Source organism: Schistocerca gregaria, chromosome 5, assembly GCF_023897955.1.
Source record: "Schistocerca gregaria isolate iqSchGreg1 chromosome 5, iqSchGreg1.2, whole genome shotgun sequence".
Classification (NCBI taxonomy): Eukaryota; Metazoa; Arthropoda; class Insecta; order Orthoptera; family Acrididae; genus Schistocerca; species Schistocerca gregaria.
Window position 1 is genome coordinate 89,186,165 of NC_064924.1, and position 22,586 is coordinate 89,208,750.

Genomic DNA, 22,586 nt, shown 5'->3' on the forward strand with positions numbered 1-22,586 from the left:
GTATTTATTTGTTACGAGACTCAAACTTTCTCTGAACTGTTCCGCAACTGTATCATCGGAGTCTGGGGGTCGGTAGAAGGAGCCAATTATTAACTTAATTCGGCTGTTAAGTATAACCTCCACCCACACCAATTCGCACAGAGTATCTACTTCGACTTCACTACAAGATAAACCACTACTGACAGACACCAACACTCCACCACCAATTCTGCCTAATCTATCTTTCCTGAACACCGTCTGAGACTTCGTAAAAATTTCTGCAGAACTTATTTCAGGCTTTAGCCAGCTTTCTGTACCTATAACGATATCAGCTTCTGTGCTTTCTATTAGCGCTTGAAGCTCAGGGACTTTTCCAGCGCAACTACAACAGTTTACAACTATAATTCCGACTGTTCCTTGATCCAAGCACGTCCTGTAATTGCCAAGCACCCTTTGACATTGCAGCCCATCCCGCACTTTCCCGAGGCCTTCTAACCTAAAAAACCACCCAGTCCACGCCACACAGCCTCCGCTACCCGTGTAGCCGCCAGCTGAGTGTAGTGAACTCCTGACCTATTCAGCGGAACCCGAAACCCCACCACCCTATGGCGCAAGTCAAGGAATCTGCAGCCAATACGGTCGCAAAACCGTCTGAGCCTCTGATTCAGACCCTCCACCCGGCTCTGCACCAAAGGTCCGCAGTCGGTTCTGTCAACGATGCTGCAGATGGTGAGCTCTGCCTTCATCTCGTAAGCAAGACCGGCAGCCTTCACTAAATCAGATAGCCGCTGGAATCCAGAGAGAATTTCCTCAGATCCAAAGCGACACACGTCATTAGTGCCGACATGTGCCACCACCTGCAGCTGGCTGCACCCTGTGCTCTTCATGGCATCCGGAAGGACCCTTTCCACATCAGGAATGACTCCTCCCGGAATGCACACGGAGTGCACACTGGATTTCTGCCCCTCCTTAGCCGCCATATCCCTAAGGGGCCCCATTACGCGCCTAACATTGGAGCTCCCAACTACCAGTAAGCCCAACCTCTGCGATTGCCCGGAGCTTGAAGGCTGAGAATGATCCTCTGAAACAGGGCAGGCAGCTGCATCTGGCTCAGCCAGAGACAGTGCCTGAAACCGGTTTGTCAGACGCACCGGGGAGGCTTTCTGATCAGCTTCCGGGGACGCCTTTCGCTGCCTGCCACGCCTTGGAACGACCTCCCAATCAACCACAGGCGAGGGCTCAGCCCCACTGCGGGCAGCAACCGGGGCAACCACAGCGGCAGACCGATCTGGGGACAGACGGGATGAGGTTGACATCCCCGTGATACCCGAGTCCGGCTCCCCACAGTGGTGCCCATTGGCAACAGCCTCAAGCTGCGCGACCGAAGTCAGCGCCGATTGCAGCTGTGAGCGAAGGGATGCCAAGTCAGCCCTCATCCGAACACAGCAATCGCAGTCCCTGTCCATTCTAATCGATGTTTAACAACAGTTACTGAAACACGAGTCGGTGCCTAGATAACGCAAGCGGAACACGCAAAGAATGTATCAACTAACCTGTACAAATGCCTAACGACTGCGCTACAATCTGCTGAATTTACGATTACAGTAACTAAAACTCGAAATTGCACCTCCTATACGAAACTCACACGCAATTTAAATAAGAATCTACAAAGTAAACACTAAAGCGCGATGCTACAACTGTCAAATACTATAATACGCCCGAAATATATGAATTAAACAATGCAAGTACCCAAAAACACGCAAAGAAATTAATTAAACTATCTAACAAATAAGTAAGCTAGGGTTATACAGCATTTACATTATTAATATTCTGGTCATTGGTATTCCACGTCATGCTTTGTGCAGAATATTCTTTGCCGCCACCGATCAGTCCATATGTCATGACAACTGTCACCATTTTAATGTTCCTGAGATGGCACAAAGCTCATGCAGAATACCTCAAGAAAAATAATAGATGAACAAATAAACAGACCTTCTGCTAATAACACTTGCTCATTTACATTCAAAATTGGCGTGTTATTTCCCCCTCAATCAATGAAATGATTTAATTTCAAAAATACATCTGGGAAATCTTGTATTCTCACATTATCCTACTACACAAGAGGCAGAGCCACATGTGAAAACAGCCATGATGTATACCAATTCTGCTCCAATTACTGCACAGCTTTGTTGTCAGTATGTCCGCCCCGATAGCTGAAAGGTCAGTGTGATGGACTCCCGTCCTAAGGGGCCCGGGTTTGATTCCCAGCTGGTTCAGGGATTTTCTCTGCTCAGGGACTGGGTGTTGTGTTGTCTTCATCATCATTTCATCCCCATTCGGTGTGCAGGTCAGTCAATGTGGCGCCGATTGTAATAAGACCTGTACCAAGGCGGCCAGACCTGCCCCGTATGGGGCCTCCCGGCCAATGACACCAAACGCTCATTTTATTTCCAGTCATCATTTTATTTCCAGTATGACAACCAACAAGCTAATCGCCAGAATGGATGACACCTGTCAAACTATGACCAAGAACAAAGCTGGCCACAACATGCTCGATTTCAGTGGCATCTTCACAACCCATCCCTTCTGTTCTGGATTCTTCTCTCCACCACCAACCTTTCTGGCATACACAGATGGGAGTTATCCCTGCAACACGTCCTTCACTCCCGCAGCCCTCTTAGATTGTCTCTCTTAACCCACTGTCCGCACATTTTCCACTCTATTTCCCATTCTTCTGTCATTTCACAACCTCGCAATCCACGTCTCCTTTGTGTGCCACACCCACACTAATTCCGGTATCTATGCATCATATGCCTAGCCTGTGTAAATGCCACCCCCCCCCCACCTTGCACTCCCCCATTTCTAGGCAGAAAACATGCTACCTCCCTCTGAACACACCCTCAATCCTCTTGCTGCCTCCTACCTCTCTCTCCCTCTACCAACCTCATCCGACACAATCCGCACTGCACCCTCGACCACTTTCCACCATGCAATCACAGCACTGTATGCCCAGCCAGCACAATGTCAGCACACAGGTGTGTGTACAGGCTTTTGTCAGGTCAAAAAAGATGACAATAAGGTGATGACGGCAGGAAAAGACTGTTCCGATGGAAGACTCCAGGTATATGAAGTTGACAGTGGTGGAGTGACCTTGGCGAAAACTGCCCTGGGATGGAGCCAGACAGCCTCAAGACTCAAGGAGCCAACACAATTGCCAGTTCACAATACATTCAAGCAGCTTGCACAGAATGTTGGTGAGGCTATCCATATCTATCAGGGTCTTAACCAGGTTTTAGCACTGGAAAGAGAATGCTTTCTTGACATTGTGACGGGAATTCGCAATCACTCAAGATGCAGCTGAAGATGGCAAGGATGTGGCATGGTAATCTGCTCATAGATGTTTAATCATTTGGGGATGGATGCTGTCTGGACCCGGGTTGTGTTGGGACAACAATGAGCAAGGACACTGAGAAATCCCCACTAACTGGACAGAGCATGATATGGCTCAATATGGTGTGCAGCAAAAGATAAGTGCTTTTGTTCTGGTAATCCTCAGAAGTAGAGGTTCATGCATAATGCTCAGCAAAACGATCTGTGATTGCATCTGGGTCAGTATTTATAGCTTCATTCATGGAAATCACAGGTATACCTGCAGGGGTCTAATATCCATAAAGGCACCCGATCTCAGTCCAAACTTGGAAAGGAGAGATTCGTGTTCCAATGGTGGAGATGTACCATTCCCAACACTCCTGCTTCTGTCTTCTGATTATTTGATGGACCTGTGTATGGAGCTGTACATTGAAGGGTGCCACTTATGACGTTGTAGGGCCTGCCTATGATCTCTAACGGCCACAGCAATTTCCAGCAACCAACAAGGCACTGTCTCCTGCCGTGAGCAGCCTGAGGAACAAGGGACTGCTGCTGATTCTGCAGGAACAATGGTCGTAGTAATATTCCGGATCACCACATTGATAATGCCATGCGATGGAGATCAAACGGTGGTAGCAGACATGAAAGCACCCAAGACAGCATTGATAAGAGCCCATCTGGGCAAGCATCCAGGTGAGTGGTGCTGGAGGACGTACAGGGAGAGTGGAAAGTGATCACTATCACACAAGTCATCATGAACTCTTCAGTGTATAGATGGTAGAAGACCAGAACTGCAAACTAAGAGATCAATGGCCGAGTATGTGCCATGTGCCATACTGAAATGAGTGGGGCGTCTATATTCTCAACATCTTTGCCACTGCCAGTAGCCTTGGTTCCACCCCAAGAAGGCTGTGGGCATTGAACTCACCCAAACGTAGGAAAGGTGGAGGAATTTAAGAAATTAGTGCAGCCAATACATTGTATGATACTTCACCAACTGGAGGACGGTAGATGTTGCAAATGGTAATCTACTTCACTGTCCTCACCCTAACAACCACAACTTCTGAAGTTACTTGAAGCGACACAGGTTTGTTGTAGACAAAGGTAAGAATATATGTACATATTCCACCTGACATACTGTCACAGTCATTGCGATTTTTGTAATACCCCCCCAACAGCCACAAAGGTTGGGGGTCAGCACTTCCGGAAACTAGGTTTTCCTGAAGAGCAACGCAGAAAGCAGGTGTAATGCTTAAGAGTTGTTATAGTGCAGCCAGGCGAGGAAATAAACTATCGCCATTTCACAGGAGGATGATGCTCTCTGTAATCTGGGAAGGTGTGAAGGGACCGAGGAGGCAGTTTATGCCTCAGGGTAATCTGCAGCCACCAGTTGAGTGCTTGTATTTATTACCATTAATGCTGAGGCATCAACGAGATCTAGGTCCTCGAGGGATGCTAGAATCTCTGCCTCATCCTCAGATGCAGAACTGGCAGGAAGTGGTGGTATGGGGGTCACTGGAGTTTCTTGTTTCTCACCAGATCTCACTTCTCTTTAGGGGCTTGCTGGGAGGGCTTCTCTGGAGTAGCGTCAGGTACAGATGAAGAGTGTGAAGCCCTTTCACCAGCAGCTTGTGGCTTCTTCAGCCACTGGCTAGTGTCCACTTTTGCATGGGGTGAGACCTTGGGGGACCCTTTCCATGTGAGAGGGGGGGAAGAGGCTGTTGCTTCTCTGGTTGGCGGGGACTGATGATGTGCTCAGTGTTTGGGGGGATATAGCTCTCAAAGTAGGTGCTATGGGAACAACACTGAGGGCCAGTTGTTGGAGGCAGAGACAAAGGGACTATCGTCACTGGCAAGGTCAATGTCTTTGTAGCTGCAGCACAGGAGGTGGTCAACCGAATGGGGTCCAACTAGTCACATTTCTTTTTAGCCTCTTGGTAAGTCAGCCTGTCTGGGATCTTGTATTCCATAATTTTCTTCTCCTTTTGAAGAACCATACAGTCCAGTGAGCAGGTATAGTGGTGTTCTCTACAGTTGACACAGGTGGGAGGGGGGCACATGGAGTATTTGGATGCAACGGGCATTCTCAGTCTCTAAATGTGGTGCTGGAACTGCACCAGGAAGACGTGCCCATACTTTCAGCACTTAGAGCACCACACAGGGGGAGTAACAAATTATCCTCAAAAGTCAAGATGAAGGCACCAGTAGCAACCCTATTATGTTTTGGTCCCCTATAAATGCGTTGGATGAAGTGAACACCCCGTTGTACTACATTGGTGTGTAGTTTGTTGTCGGACTGCAAATGGGAGGTCTCAATGAAAAATAATCCTCTGGACCACATTTAGCATTTTATAGGGAGTCGCTGAAATGAGAACGCAATCAACAATGCAACAAGAATCAGCTTAATTTTTCAAGGAGCTCCTCGACAGAATAGGAGTGATCCATGAGGAAACGCTTCAGTTTCGATTTGAAAGTGCATAGATGATTGTAGTGGTAGCTTATTGAAAATGGATGCAGCAGCATATTGCACACCTTCCCGCACAAGAGTTAAGGAAGTCCAATCAAAATGCAGGTTTGATTTCTGCCGAGTATTAACTGAGTGAAAGCTGCTTATTCTTGGGAACAAGAAATGACTTATTCTTGGGAACAAGAAATGACAGTGAGGTATATGTATACTGAGTGGTCAATGTCAAAATACCCAGACTCATGCACAGGGTCGACAAGAGATTGGTGAACATACACCTCTTATTGCTTGAACCACCTGTTTCTGACTCAAAAATACCTTTTAGAATGGGAAGAGTTACCCCAAAATATAATACCATGTGACATAAGAGAATGAAAATATGGAAAGCAGACTAATTTTCGTGTCGAATGATAACTCACTTAAGATACTGTTCGAATAGTAAGAATGGCAGTATTAAGTCTTTGAACAAGATCCTGAATGTGGGCTTTCCACGACATCTTACTATCTATCTGAACACCTAGAATTTTGAACTGTTCAGTTTCATTAATCATATGCCCATTCTGTGAAATTAAAACTTCAGGTTTTGTTGAATTGAACTGAGGCTTACTGTGATTTAGCGTTAGTTTATTTTCTACAAGTGATGAACTTAGGTCATGAACTGCACTATTTGAAACTGAGCCAATGTTTCACACATCACTACCAAGCTAGTGTCATCAGCAAACAGAAATATTTTAGAGTTGCCCGTAATACTAGGGAGCATATCATTTATATAAATAAGGAACAGGAGTGGCCCCACCACTGATCCCTGGGGCAACCCCCACTTGACCGAACTCCACTCAGATCCCACATCACAGCTATTCTCAACATCGTGAATAATGACATTGTGCTGTCCATGGCTAAAGTAAGAGGTGAATCAATTGTGAGCTACTCTCCGTATTCCATAATGGTCCAACTTCTCGAGCAATATTTTGTGATCAACACACTCAAATGCCTTAGTTAAATCAAAAAATATGCCAAGTGTTCGAAACCTTTTGATTCTTCTATAGCTCTATGTTTCCCTCACAGTGTAGCAAGGGAAAGGAAAAATTTAGGATCATACTTCTCAGCACTGAAATATAGCATTCCTTTCTTAGAGATTGCTGGAGCTATTCAGCCATCGGCAAAAGATGACTTGGTCCGCCTCACTGCGGGTCATCTGTTTTGAGGCCACCCACTCTGACCAGGGACTCCCCACAGGTGCCATCCAGCTTCAACAACGGCCACCTCGCACGATGACTGTTGTCAGGAGTGCTGATGCCCCACGAAGCTGGGCATCCACTGCTTGGCATATGCGGGGAGTTTGCTGCTCAGACAGCAGCAGTGCGATTCCTGTGTTGTCAAGGGGCTACAAGTAAGAGGGTACATGATGGACCCTTGACAACAGACTGGCTACTGCACTGGACATTGGGTGTGAAAAGATTCATTATTATCATGGGTGCAGAAGATGACAATGCACAAGGTATGTAGATTACGCACCCTGTAAGGTGTCCTTGCCCAATGGCTGGATTATGAGTGGAGTTACAGAGGCATGAGAATATTAGGCGCACAATGGATACATGATGCATCACATAAAGTGACCTTCCCCACATGGACCGCACTTCTGAAAAATTTGGAAAATGTGGAGGTCAGACCCTAATAGGCAACCATAATACTTCAGGCTGGAAAGTAGGAGACTCCTTTTAGTCACCTCTTATGACAGGCAGGAATAACTCCGGTCGATTCTGACCCTCGAACCAGCAGGCGAAAGACAATTTAGACAAAGTCACACCAATAATCAAGATAGTAAATAGGAGTAATATGCTGAATTACAGACCCATATTACTTAAGTCAATCTGCAGTAGGATTTTGAAACATATCGATGTTAGGCATTGAAACCCTCATAACTCAATCTGTCTGTGAAAACCTCATCATTACAGCAACCAATAACTCCGTGACCAAAGGGAGATTTGAAAGTGCATGGATTTCTCTAATCTGTCAATAACTATGATTCTATTATATAACTACACATCTAGCAACTTTCTGTATCACTTCATATTATTCTTTAAGACACCATTTTTATTTCTCCTGTAAAATTTAACAAAATGCAGTTACGTGGCTTTCACTGGCTACGATCGATATACTGTGTTCTAACGTTATGAATTACCTCAAAGAAAATTATTTACTAACAAACAGTCTGCAAAGATCCCCCCCCCCCCCCCCCCCCAAATAAAAAAAAATTGTTCTTGTGAAACAAAACTAGTTCTTTATTCTCATAAAGTAATGAGTGCTATCAATAGGCGATGTCAAATTGATTTCAATTTTTTCAATTTCCAGGATTCTTTTGACACCATTCCCCACAAGCGACTTCTAATCACATTGCGTGCCTATGGAGTACCGCCTCAACTGTGTGACTAAATTTGTGAGCTACTGTCAGAAAGGCCACAGCTTGGAGTAACTGACGCAAAGTCTCGAGTAACACAGAAGCCATAGATGGCATTCCCCAAGAAAAAGTTATCTTCATAAATGACATTGGGGACAGTCTAGTCTGAGCAGCCCTCTCAGACTGTTTGCAGATGATTCTGTCATTAATTGTCTTGTAAAGTCATCATATGATATAAACCAATTGTAAAATTATTTAGACAACACACCTGTATGGTGCAAAAGATGATAATTGATTCAAAATACTGAAAAGTATGAAGTCATTCACATTGTTGTTGTTGTTGTCTTCAGTCCTGAGACTGGTTTGATGCAGCTCTCCATGCTACTCTATCCTGTGCAAGCTGCTTCATCTCCCAGTACCTACTGCAACCTACATCCTTCTGAATCTGCTTAGTGTACTCATCTCTCGGTCTCCCTCTACGATTTTTACCCTCCACGCTGCCCTCCAATGCTAAATTTGTGATCCCTTGATGCCTCAAAACATGTCCTACCAACCGATCCCTTCTTCTAGTCAAGTTGTGCCACAAACTTCTCTTCTCCCCAATCCTATTCAATACCTCCTCATTAGTTACGTGATCTATCCACCTTATCTTCAGTATTCTTCTGTAGCACCACATTTCGAAAGCTTCTATTCTCTTCTTGTCCAAACTAGTTATCGTCCATGTTTCACTTCCATACATGGCTACACTCCAAACAAATACTTTCATAAACGACTTCCTGATACATAAATCTATATTCGATGTTAACAAATTTCTCTTCTTCAGAAACGCTTTCCTTGCCATTGCCAGTCTACATTTTATATCCTCTCTACTTCGACCATCATCAGTTATTTTACTTCCTAAATAGCAAAACTCCTTTACTACTTTAAGTGTCTCATTTCCTAATCTAATTCCCTCAGCATCACCTGATTTAATTAGACTACATTCCATTATCCTCGTTTTGCTTTTGTTAATGTTCATCTTATATCCTCCTTTAAAGACACTGTCCATTCCGTTCAACTGCTCTTCCAAGTCCTTTGCCGTCTCTGACAGAATTACAATGTCATCGGCGAACCTCAAAGTTTTTACTTCGTCTCCATGAATTTTAATACCTACTCCAAATTTTTCTTTTGTTTCCTTTACTGCTTGCTCAATATACAGATTGAATAACATCGGGGAGAGGCTACAACCCTGTCCCACTCCTTTCCCAACCACTGCTTCCCTTTCATGCCCCTTGACTTTTATTACTGCCATCTGGTTTCTGTACAAATTATAAATAGCCTTTCGCTCCCTGTATTTTACCCCTGCCACCTTTAGAATTTGAAAAAGAGTATTCCAGTCAACATTGTCAAAAGCTTTCTCTAAGTCTACAAATGCTAGAAATGTAGGTTTGCCTTTTCTTAATCTTTCTTCTAAGATAAGTCGTAAGGTCAGTATTGCCTCACGTGTTCCAACATTTCGACGGAATCCAAACTGATCCTCCCCGAGGTCTGCATCTACCAGTTTTTCCATTCGTCTGTAAAGAATTCGCGTTAGTATTTTGCAGCCGTGGCTTATTAAACTGATAGTTCGGTATTTTTCACATCTGTCAGCACCTGCTTTCTTTGGGATTGGAATTCACATAAGTACCACAATTCTGGTAAATGATAAGTCACACAGATCTAAAGGCTATAATTCATCTAAGTACAAAGGTAATATCATGGGGAAAGCAAACCAAAGACTGTAATTTATTGGCAGAACACTTAGGGAGTACCACAGATCTACTAACGAGACTGCTTACACCACATATGACCATCCTCTTCTGGACTATTGCTGTGTGGTGTGGGATCCCATCAGATGCGACTGACGGATCTACTAACGAGACTGCTTACACCACATACACCATCCTCTTCTGGACTATTGCTGTGTGGTGTGGGATCCCATCAGATACGACTGACAGAGAATATCAAAAAACTTCAAAGAGCAGCAGTTCATTTTGTTTTATTGCGAAATAGGGGAGAGAGTTTCGTGAAAGTTCAATCACCAATATTCTGTTGGTACCCACCTTCATAGGGAGACACGATAATCATAATAAAATAAGAGACATCAGAGGTCACGCAGAAAGATTTAAGTGCTCGTTTTTTGTATGCGCCACTCATGAGTGGAACAGTAGAAAAATAGCTTGAAGGTGGGTGAGTGAACCGTCTGCTAAGCACTTAATTGTGAATTGCAGAGTAATCAGATAGATTTAGATTGAATATTTCATAAAAGGAATTACGATTCAACAGGATAAAAATGGTTGCTTGTGCTCCCAGCCCATTTCCATCTATTCATTCTGGAGTATTTTCATGATGCTCCAACATCAGGTCACCTGGAATTTATGAAGACCCTTGACAGAATGAGAATCAGATGTCATTAGCTAGTGGTCTACCAAATTGTCAGACATTTTGTAAGCCACCGTAGAGCATGCCAAAGATGAAAACATGTGCCTGGCACCAATTCCTTCATTTCACAAGATCAGAATTTGACCTCTTGGAGAGGTTTCTCTAGTCAACAAATGGGAATAAATGCATGATAGCATACATTGACTACCCGACCCACTACACTATCACCAGAGCTGTGCCCACTGCTGAAGCTCCAGGGATCACCAGGTACATTGGAGAAGACATAATCTTGAAGCATGAAGCACCATGCGTGTGATCTCTGATTGTAAAAAAGTGTTTCAATCGAGACTCGTGTCGAAGCAGTTTTGCTATGCAATGTGGTCCACAGAATGAGAACAGCCTACCACCTAATGACAAATGACATGACAAGACATTTTAATAGCATGTTGGCAGATATTACATCAAATTACAATGATGTCAAACAGAAAGATAGAGTGACAATACTGTCTGTCATGACTTTTCATATACAACAGGGCACAACAGGGCTTTACAAGCTTCTCACCATTTTTCCTGATTTGCTGCTGCGAGGTTGAAATAACTTTGTTTCCATTTAAACCCAATTATGCTCATGATGATTATAATAAAACACTCATCACCAGAACTGAAAAAGCAAGAACAATAACAATAATAATAATAATAATTACAGTGCAGCTTTGACCTATATTGGATCCTAACCCCTAAAGTCAAAGACGGCGATCCAACAGTGAGGCGACAAAAGTGCAGAGACACTGTCTATGTCCTCTGCATAAAGCCCTATCATAGTGCTGAGGAGCATTTCAACAGCAGGGGCTTCCCATACAAGAAAGATAAATCTGTCCAACAATCATGATGCCACAATGGAAGCAACTGTATTTAATCTTTGCGGTGACCATAAGGACATAACAATTGAATGAGAATGCAAATATCCATCAGCACTGCCATACTAAGGATGACTGGTTAGATCCAGAACCAGGAATCTGCATTTCAGTCTGAATTAGCATGGTGCTGTTTGCACGGAAGGGGAGAAATGCCACGTGCTGTGCATATCCACTTGATGCTTCTGATTTGTGAGACTTGTTTATTTGTGAAATTTTGTAATTTGCTAGAACATTACTTGTGTGTATAAGAAGGAGCACACTATGCTTAAGCAGTTTGTTCAGCTCTGCAAGTGCTTCATATGTGCTCACTAAACATGCTTTCAAATTGAACTATTGGTTCTTGTTGGCCACCATGCTCTATAAACTATAATGTGATTCTGGACTCTATGTGACAATACTGTAGAAAAATGATGCTATAGTGAGTTCTTACAGGAATACTATAACACTTTATAGGGATTAGTGACAACTATTAGCAGCTTCAATATTATCACATAGTACAATGACTGAAACAAAACACAAACACTTACCTTATTAAACTTGGCAAATGGGTAATCCTTTCCTTCATCAACAGTACGACGCCAGTGATGAAACACTGCTCCGTCAGTGCGCGCAGGGTTTGTGAAAGGCATCCACTTCCATGGACGTACTTTTCGCATTCCAAGTTTAGCTTTCATTTGTTTGTAGCCCTGCCCTAAAACAGATATCAGACAGCTTTATTTAGCAGTAGTAAGGCTGCAAAAATGTTTGGATTAAATTTGATAGCATGTTTCTCAAGTAGTGTGCTAGGAAGCCAGAGGTCCAGAGTCTGAGGTCTGTGCAATCCTGGGGATTTTTGGAGAATTATTATGATTTCTATATCTGGTAATATTTTGTGAATGCAAAATACAAAGTGCACTTGATGTGAATTCTACATTTAACTGAAAGACAGTAACTGATTGAGCTTGCTATGTGGTTATTGTACAACAGTACTGAAATTGAAAAGGAAGTAAAAAATGTCTCCCTGTATATGGCAAAGTTTACATCATTTACCAGTATTATTATTTGTCCTTCTATTGTATTATTAAATGAGTGTGGGAAGGACTGTTAGTTTACCTCCACATCCTGTCTGTGAATCTGGAATACACTAATTTTACTGTCATGGTCATTACGTGAGATGTATTTGCCCCCCGAACATCATGTGACCACTGGTATATGCACGTCCACACGCTGGAAAGGCATATTACCTCCAACAAGCCCTCGCATAGAGAGCACTGTAGCACTAAAGCAACATTTCAATTGACGATTACTGTTATTTTGACTGTAATATACACTAATTTTATGTGACATTTCTACTTTTATTGTACAACGATGGATCTTTCAGAGTTTTTGATGCAGAAATTTGACACAAAATTTGTCGTAATGAAAAAAGAGAATGGCAACGTAAATTCTGAGAAGATACAATGCAGTTTAGTGGGTGTTTTCAGTCACACTGCATCTGTTTCCTATACTTAAATAAGTACTTACACTCCAGAGGATTACGGTGTCATGTTAAGAACAGTCGAAAGAGAGAATAAAGTACTAAAAACCTTAAGTACCTGTAACTCAAGTACGTTATTAGGGTTCTGGAGCATCCTGTGAATCTCTTGCGTCATTATAGATTTGATATTGTTATTCCACTCATGTAGGTGAAAACAGATGTTCAACAAGATGATATCTGTATTAATAAAATTGTTTTGTCATTCACATTATGAGCACTATAGAAATCTCTCCAATTCACATGTATGAGCAGTCCCTTTACATTATTAATTTTTGGTTTATTTACTACCCTCCCATAATCAGACAATAAATTTTGTATCTTGATCAGTATTATAAGTCAACAAGAAGAACAACGTGCCTAGTTTTACAAGTTCATTAAATCTGTATCCATAGGAAAATTCACATGAGAAACTTCATAATTATGAGACTTAAATGCTGGCCTATGCTTACCATCAGCAGGCAAAATTCTTAGTACTGTCAACAGACACACACAAGTACAAGACCTTTGTCTTCCATCATCCTGACTACGAGTGGGTTCCTCTCACTCTATGGTATAAAGCAACTTCCTTTCCTTCCTATTCTGCCCACAACCTATCCCTCTTCCCTTCCCAAGAAAAGAAATATTAGTCCCAAATGCTAGGATTTTTCTTGTACTTTAATATGGGTCTGTTAGCAGTATTACGAACTTTGCCTGCTGCAAGTTAAGTTTATTAGATCTGTATCTAAAGATATTACCAGTGTCTTTTTAAAACATTTAGCTATCCAAGTAAGAACTCAACTGAATGACCATGTTTCTGATTCTAATAAATGTTTACTGGGAGAGTCTTCAGAAAAGCTATATCACACTCACCAGTGGTCACTGTTCCTGCCTTGTTTTTATAATTTAAAATACTAAATAAATCAAAATAACTTCAAGATGATTTATGAGAACATTAAAGTTTTCTAGACATTTTCAATACACAGATAACTTTACAAAGGATTTCTTATTAAATTATTCTTTTGTCACATACGCTTCTAGATGTTGCTCTAAATAAAATTTATCGACATCAATGTGGTTGCTATAAGGAAAAGATATATTGCTATTTACTGTAAACATGACACACTAAGTTTCAGACAGGCACAACGAAAAGCCACTTACACATTAGCTTGCAGTCAAAACCTTTGTCAGAAAAAGAAACACACACACACACACACACACACACACACACACACACACACACACACACACACACACACACATTCATTCATTCATTCATTCATTCATACAAGCAAGCACACCTTATGCACACATGACAGTCACCTCTGGCAGTTCAGACAGGAGTGTGTGTGTGTGTGTGTGTGTGTGTGTGTGTGTGTGTGTGTGTGTGTGTCCTTTTGTTACTAAGGCTTTGGCTCAAAGATAATGTAAAATTGTCTTTTTGTTGTGTCTATCCGCAACTTAATGTGTCACTTTTATGGTAAGCAGCAACTTATCTTTTCCTTATATTGTTGATATTCCAACTTGAGAGATTCCATTCCTTGAAATTCTGGCCATTCTAATGTGGCAGTTTGTTCTTTCTCTATATCTACTACTCACAAGTGAGATGCTAACCTACCTCATGCACCATTAACATACGTATACCAGTGTTCACATGATGTTCAGGGAGCAAATACATCTCACATAATGACCATGACAGGTTCACATATAGGATGTGGAGGTAGACCAACAGTTCTTCCCCCATCCATCTCATTATATGACAAATAATAATACTGATAAATAATATAAACTTCGCCTTACACAGGGCGACATTTTTTACTTCCTTCCCAATTTCAATACCGTTGAACAATAACCACATTTTTTAGCTGTATGAAGGTATGTTGCTCTTTTTATTCCCATCGTTAAAGCATTCAAAATTTTATATAATGAAGAGAGATCAAAATGACAAATATCATGTAAGGAAAAGTGTTAAGACATACCCATGTCTGTTGGGAAGACTGGAGGAGCATCCTTATTGTCAGTATAAAGTAGAGCGAATACTTCACGATGCATTCCTTCTGGCCGTTTTGAGACCTTTGGAGTGAATGGCTTTCTCTTTACCTTCTCAGGTCCCAAAATAGCCTCTTTTGTTATTTCAGGGGTTGGAGGCCTTTCAAGCTCCAATATGTCTCTGACGTCAGCCATCACTGAAAACAGTTAACTGCACCTAAAAGAAAAAAAAAAATTAAAAAACTTACACATGAACACACTTTATAACAAAATACAATTAATATAAATGACGTGCATTCTGCCAACCAATTTTATGTGATGCAGCATGTGGAAGTTGCTGGATTGGGACGGGTTACTCCTGTAACCAAAATATCAGGTACATTCTGGTACATTTGATGTTGATTAGATAGGATGAAAAAGATTTGCATTCGTGAAATAGTAAATTAGTATCATTATTGTTACAGATCTGAAGATGGTTCTAGATGAACCAAAACCGGTCATATGAATAAAAATTTTGCAATCAAGACGGATTATAAGTAACATTGTAAAATTCACTGATTGCTGCTATCCTATTAGACATGTCTGTTTTTGCAATTCATGTCAACTGACGGGCATTTGCATTGAATGAAAAAAATCAAGGAAGGCTTTTCAGAAGAAGTTACTCTTCTACTCTCCACAGAAGTGGTTTGTAATGGTGAAAATTCCTGACACCAGTTATTGTGGGGGTTGTCAAAAATCTCTTCTCGAGCTTCTTGCATAGGAAATCTACACTGACTTTTTCTAAGACGTGAAAAAAAAACATTTGTCAATATTAGCTTTGCAGAAATCATAAACATTATATACAGTTGTTATTTGTGCATCATCCGCTAGTTGAAGACTAGCTCTTCTCGATATACATTTTATAGTTCCTCCCAAACTATCATACACAGATTTACTGTGGCTAGTAGCAAAAATGGACTGCTCAGCATCAATAGAAAAATCGTTTTTGTGCTCACACAATTTTTTAAAGCTTTTTCGATTCTTATATTCAGCAGCACATCCATCAGTGAAATAACACACTTTCTTCGCTTGTGGGTAATGCTCTGCCAGCCGCTTACCCATTTCTTTCTGGACAGCATTTACAAATCCTACATCATATTTCCTATCATCACTTATAAAGCAGTGGTTCACTATTACCAATTTACTTTCTTCATTAATCACATAAACACACATGGGATGGATTGTACAGCTGCTCCTTGTCTGGTGACAACTCTGAATTTCATTCTGAATAACAAAACTGTAGTTTTCAGCAAAGTCTATTAACTGAATTGCTTTTTCCGGGGTTAGATTCTTTTCAATTTTTTCAATGACTGTGACTGAAATATGTAAGTGAGTGTGATTAAGTGCATGTAATTTTGTTACCAACAAGTCTATGTATTGACTAACAGTTGCAGACTGCTTTACCAATTCTGCTTGATGGTCTGTATTTATCCACTGGCTAAACCCAATTTCATCATCAGCATCATTGTAAGCTAATTTCTGTTTAATAGTTCTGATAGTCTGTCATCACTGGGACAATTATCATAGTGATTAAGCATGCTGCTGTCGTTTTCAGAGTCACACACGAGAAATTATATAAGTTCTTTGTATGTTTCTTCAATGTGTTCCACATCTAAAACCAGTTTTATATTCTGGTAGATACAACACACACACACACACACACACACACACACACACACACACACACTGAATGAGTGCTACACCAGCTAAAATACACAACTTCGGTCTTGGCAAATAAAATTTAAAAAGGTATTAATGTTTGGATTCTCCCATTTAAAACAAGAGTACAGTTCTCTTAATTTGAGACCTTTTTTTTTTTTTTTTTTTTTTTAAAAAAAAAAATATATACATTCTCCAGAATGCTAACTTTCTCTTTTGCTCCTGGTGACACTCGCGTTTATTCATCATTTTGGTAGAAATTGTGACAATTTTTACCACTTCATCAGCAATATCTTCTCCCTTTTTGGTTTAGGAATTGACAAGTTACCCATTTCTGTTTTCAGTTTCCTTGCTCGTCGAACCACATACTCATTAACACTGAATTCTGACACTATGTTTTCTTGTGCCCAAGAGGATGGAGCTAAAGATAAATTTGAATTTTTTGAGGTACACTTACGCTAGCCACTTTTTTTTTCATTAACAATATCATGACATCATAATCTTTGGCTTTCTTTACAATTTCATCATCAAACTGTTCTTCTCTATAGTCAGAATCTTCAATACTGCAATATAATGCCTGAACACTTTTTTTCCAAAACATTCCTCACTTTTTCTGACTGCTTCTTGTCACACGAAGCTTCGCTGTGAATTGGAATCAAGTGAAGTTTTAGGGGAGAGCACCCCAAATAATGAAAGTGTTATTCACATCCTCAATACTTTGGCTTCTTAGCACTGATTCATGAAATGTCACCTCTGGGTCATCTGTGTCACTTTCATTTCTATGCTATCACTTAAATATGCTAATTTGAAACCCCTGCATCTGGGGGGCAGTGAGTGGATGAACTTACTTATGACCCTTATCCACCACAGTAAAATGTATTTTGATTTCACATGTGTATGTCAGTTAGCAGAAGACCCATTCAAATTTTTATTTTGTTCATATTATTTATGGATCATATGTTGAAAACAATAGACTGGCTGGGTGAGATTAAGATATGTGAACACAAAATAAGCAGTCTTGCATATGCGGATGACTTAGTTGTGATGGCATGTTCGATTGAAAGTTTGCAAAGTAATATTTCACAGCTAGATCAGAAATGTAAGGACTATGGTATGAAGATTAGCATCCCCAAAACGAAAGTAATGTCAGTGGGAAAGAAATATAAACGGATTGAGTGCCAAACAGGAGGAACAAAGTTAGAACAGGTGGACGGTTTCAAGTACTTAGGATGCATATTCTCACAGGATGGCAACATAGTGAAAGAACGGGAAGCAAGGTGTAGCAAAGCCAATGCAGTGAGCGCTCAGCTACGATCTACTCTCTTCTGCAAGAAGGAAGTCAGTACCAAGACTAAGTTATCTGTGCACCGAAAGCTGGGTGGATTCAGGTTACCTTATCAACAAGGTTGAGGTTACGGATATGAAAGTATCTAGGATGATTGCAGGCACTAGTAGATGGGAACAATGGCAGGAGGGTGTCCACAATGAGGAAATCAAAGAAAAACTGGGAATGAACTCTATAGTTGTAGCAGTCAGGGCGAACAGGCTTAGATGGTGGGGTCATGTAACACGCATGGGAGAAGCAAGGTTATCCAAGAGACTCATGGGTTCAGCAGTAGAGGGTAGGAGGAGTCGGGGCAGACCAAGGAGAAGGTACCTGGATTCGGTTAAGAATGATTTTGAAGTAATAGGTTTAACATCAGAAGAGGCACCAATGTTAGCACTGAATAGGGGAACATGGAGGATGCTGGTGGTGGTTGTTGGGATGTTTAAGGGGGAATAAACAGCCATCAGTCCCCCATTCCAAAAACAGGCGAGACGAAAATTTACGTAGCAGGTAAAACCCCAAGGGGGGAGGAGACGCCCCTCCCCCCAGTCACTGAAAGAACACCAATGTGGCAGCGAACACTAGAGACAAGAAGAGTGCAGACGAACACCGGACAGAAAAAAACGGAAGAAAAGAAGAGGGCCGGAGACTGGTTGACTGGCCATGAGAACAAAAAAAAGGGAAAGAGTCAACCATCCAAATACACACTAAAATCTGCAACCAATGAGAGACTCGAGGACAAGAGACACAGAAAGGGAAAGGGGCAGGACCTCCCTAAATGGAACCATAAAAAGGACTACCACGGATAAAATTTAAAACGTCGTCAGCCATGGAGGCATCGTCGCTTAAAACCAAAGGCAACGCGGCTGGGAGATTAAAAGACTGCCGGAGGGTGCACAGTCGGGGACACTCCAACAAAATGTGGACGACCGTCAACCGGGACCCGCACTGACACAGGGGGGGATCCTCCTGACGCAAAAGATGTCCGCGCGTCAGGTAGGTATGACTGATGCGGAGCCGACACAGGATGACAGAGTCCCTGCGAGAAGCCCGCAGGGAGGACCGCCACACATCGGTGGTCTCCTTAACAGCCCGCAGTTTATTCGGCGAAGTCAGGCTACGCCACTCGTCATGCCACATCCCCAGCACCTTACGGCGCAACGCCAGCTGCAGATCACGAGCCGGGAGGCCGATCTCCAAAGTGGGGGCGTCGATCGCCCCTTTGGCCAGCCTGTCGACACGTTTGTTCCCCGGGATGCCAACGTGACCTGGCGTCCAAACAAAGACCACCGAACGACCAGAGTGGGTAATGGCAAAAACAGGCTCCTGAATAAAGGATACCAGAGGAGAAGAGATATAGCAGTGGTCGATAGCCTGGAGGCTGCTCAGGGAGTCACTGCAGATGACGATGGACGTACCTGAGCAGGAACGCATATGCTCAAGAGCGCGCAATATGGCCACCAGCTCTGCAGTAAAAATACTGCAGCCAGCCGGCAAGGAGCACTGTTCAACACGGGCAGCGTGAGCAAAAGCGTAGGCAGTATGACCATCCACCAGGGAACCATCAGTGTAGACAGGCTCGCAGCCTGAAAATGAGGCGAGGAGCGCAAGAAAACGGCGACGGAGGGCCACATGCGGAACCGAGTCCTTGGGTTCCCGTGCCAAGTCCACGCAGACGGACGGCCGGGGCATACACCAGGGAGGCGTGGGTGCACGGACCCGGAAGGGTGGCAGAAGAGGGAACGACCCCAGTTCCGACAGCAGGGACTGGACGTGGACAGCAATGGAAAGCCCAGACCTAGGTCGCCGGTCGGGCAGAGGGAAGACCCTGGCAGGGAAAAGCAGGCAATGATTGGGATGGCACGGTGAGCAATGCACGTGGACAGCATAGTCGGCGAGCAGTCGGCATGCAGTCGGTGGCGGCGAATCCGCAGCGGGGGAACCCCGGCCTCCACCAGTAGACTATCCATGGGGCTCATACGGAAAGCGCCAGTTGCAAGCCGAACCCCACAGTGGTGTATGGGGTCCAACAACGTCAACACTGAGGGTGATGCACACCCATAGGCCAGGCTCCCATAATCAAGCCTGGACTGCACAAGAGCTCTGTACAATCGCAAGAGCGTGCAGCGATCTGCACCCCAAGACGCGTGGCTCAGGCAGCGGAGGGCATTGAGGTGCCGCCAGCACTTTTGCTTCAGCTGAGTAATATGAGGAACCCATGTGAGCCAGGCATCAAAGACGAGTCCTAAGAAGCGGCTAGTGTCCACCACTTCAAGTAGGTGACCGTCGAGGTAAAATTCCGGATGAGGGTGGACCGTCCGACGCCTGCAGAAGTGCATAATTTGAGTCTTGGCTGCAGAGAATTGAAATCCATGAGTCAGAGCCCATGATGCCGCCTTACGAACGGCTGCTTGCAGCCTGCGTTCGGCGACTCCCGTAGTCGTTGAGCTAAATGAGATGCAGAAGTCGTCGGCATACAAAGAAGGAGACACTGACGACCCCACGGCTGCAGCCAGACCATTAATGGCCACTAGAAATAAAGAAACGCTCAACACCGAGCCCTGCGGGACCCCATTTTCCTGTATAGAAGATGAACTAGAGGCGGCACCGACTTGCACCCGGAAAGAGCGGCGCAATAAAAAGTTTTTGACGAAAAGCTGGGAGCTGACCACGAAGACCCCACTCACGCAACGTAGCAAGGATGTGATGACTACATGTTGTGTCATATGCCTTCCGCAGATAAAAAATACAGCAACGAGATGCTGACGGCGGGCAAAGGCCGTACGGATAGCAGATTCCAGCCGCACCAAATTGTCCGCAGCTGACCGGCCCTGACGGAAGCCACCCTGGGATGGAGCGAGGAGACCGCGCGACTCAAGGACCCAACACAAACGCCGCCCCACCATACGTTCGAGCAATTTGCACAAAATGTTGGTGAGGGTAATGGGACGAGAGCTGTCCACCGCCAGAGGGTCCGCACCGGGCTTCAAGATGGGGACAATAACACCCTCTCGCCATTGCGACGGGAACACGCCCTGGCTCCAAATGCGGTTAAAGATTGTGAGGATGTGTCTCTGGTAGTCCCTGGAGAGATGCTTCAGCATCTGCGCGTGGATGCAGTCCGGTCCTGGTGCTGTATCAGGGCAATCGGCGAAGGCAGTGAGGAATTCCCTCTCGCTGAAAGTAGCATTGTATTTTTCAGAACGACGTGTGTAGAATGATAACGGCATCCGCTCGGCGCGCTCCTTTAGAGAGCGAAAGGCGGGAGGGTAAGTTGCAGTCGCAGAGCTCGTAGCAAAGTGCGTGGCAAGGTGGTCAGCAATGGTGGCGGCGTCCGTGCAGACAGCGCCGTCCAGGGAGATTCCAGGGACACCCATAGGGGTCTGGTATCCATAAATCTGCCGGATGTGGGACCACACGAGCGACGGGGATACACGGGAGCCCAAGGATGAAACATACCTCTCCCAGCACTCCTGCTTACGCCGTGCAATAAGACGACGGGCCAAGGCACGGAGCTTCTTAAAGGCGATGAGGGTCTCCAGACACGGATGCCGCCTATGACGCTGGAGAGCCCACCTACGGTCGCGAATAGCCTCAGCAATCTCCGGCGACCACCAGGGGACAGCCTTCCTCCGAGGGAGTCCAGAAGAGCGGGGGATGGCAGCCTCGGCCGCAGAAATAATTGACGTGGTCAAGACACGGACCACCTCGTCAATGTCACCCTGTGGGGGAGAAGCAATGGTGGCAGCAGAAGTAAAAGCCGGCCAGTCAGCCCTGTTGAGAGCCCAGCGGGGCAGGCGCCCAGAAGAATGACACTGGGGCAGTGACAAATAGGTGGGAAAATGGTTACTACCACACAGGTCAGGATGCACTCTCCAGTGGAGGAATGGGATAAGTCTGGGGCTGCAAAGAGAGAGATCGATGGCCGAGAACGAGCCCTGGGCCACACTGATATGCGTGGGAGCACCGGTGTTCAAGAGGCTAAGATCGAGCTGAGCCAACACATGCTCCACGGCATGACCGCGGTCATCGGAGACAGTCCCACCCCATAGAGGGTTGTGGGCATTGAAATCGCCCAGAAGCAGCAATGGTGGCGGGAGTTGAGCCAGCTGCGCAGCCAAGACATGTCGGGGGAGCTCCCCATCCGGAGGAATGTAAACAGAGCAAACAGTAACAGCCGGCGAGAGCTCAATACTGACAGCGACTGCCTCTAAAGGCGTCAGAAGGGGTACTGGCGAGCTACAGACAGAGTGGTGAACAAAGAGGCAAACTACACCTGAAGCTCGTTGACAGGCAGCGCAGTTTTATAGTATCCCCAATAACCGCGAAGGGCAGGGGTCTGCATTGCTGGAAACCAAGTTTCCTGAAGAGCAATGCAGAGAACAGGGGAAACACTCAGAAGCATCCGGAGCTCAGGCAGGTGGCGGAAATAACCGCCGCAATTCCACTGGAGAATGGAAGCAGGAAGGGACTGGGAGGGCGTGAAGGCGACTAAGAGGCAGACGGCGCCTTAGAGCCAACGGCCGCCACCGGGCGAGAGTCAGCTGCGTCCA

The 22,586-nt window shown here is 44.2% G+C and overlaps 1 protein-coding gene across 1 annotated transcript in view; it reads right to left on the reverse strand.

Annotated features, from left to right (window-relative positions):
• Positions 1-22,586, reverse strand: part of LOC126272630 (DNA methyltransferase 1-associated protein 1-like) — a 74,508-nt gene that overhangs the window by 40,339 nt on the left and 11,583 nt on the right. The window contains exons 2-3 of the mRNA XM_049975596.1: positions 14,999-15,225; positions 12,055-12,218 (exon numbers count right to left, since the gene is read on the reverse strand). Coding sequence (XP_049831553.1) covers positions 12,055-12,218; positions 14,999-15,203 — 369 coding nt within the window. The 5' untranslated portion in view covers positions 15,204-15,225. The remainder of the gene's footprint in view (positions 1-12,054; positions 12,219-14,998; positions 15,226-22,586) is intronic.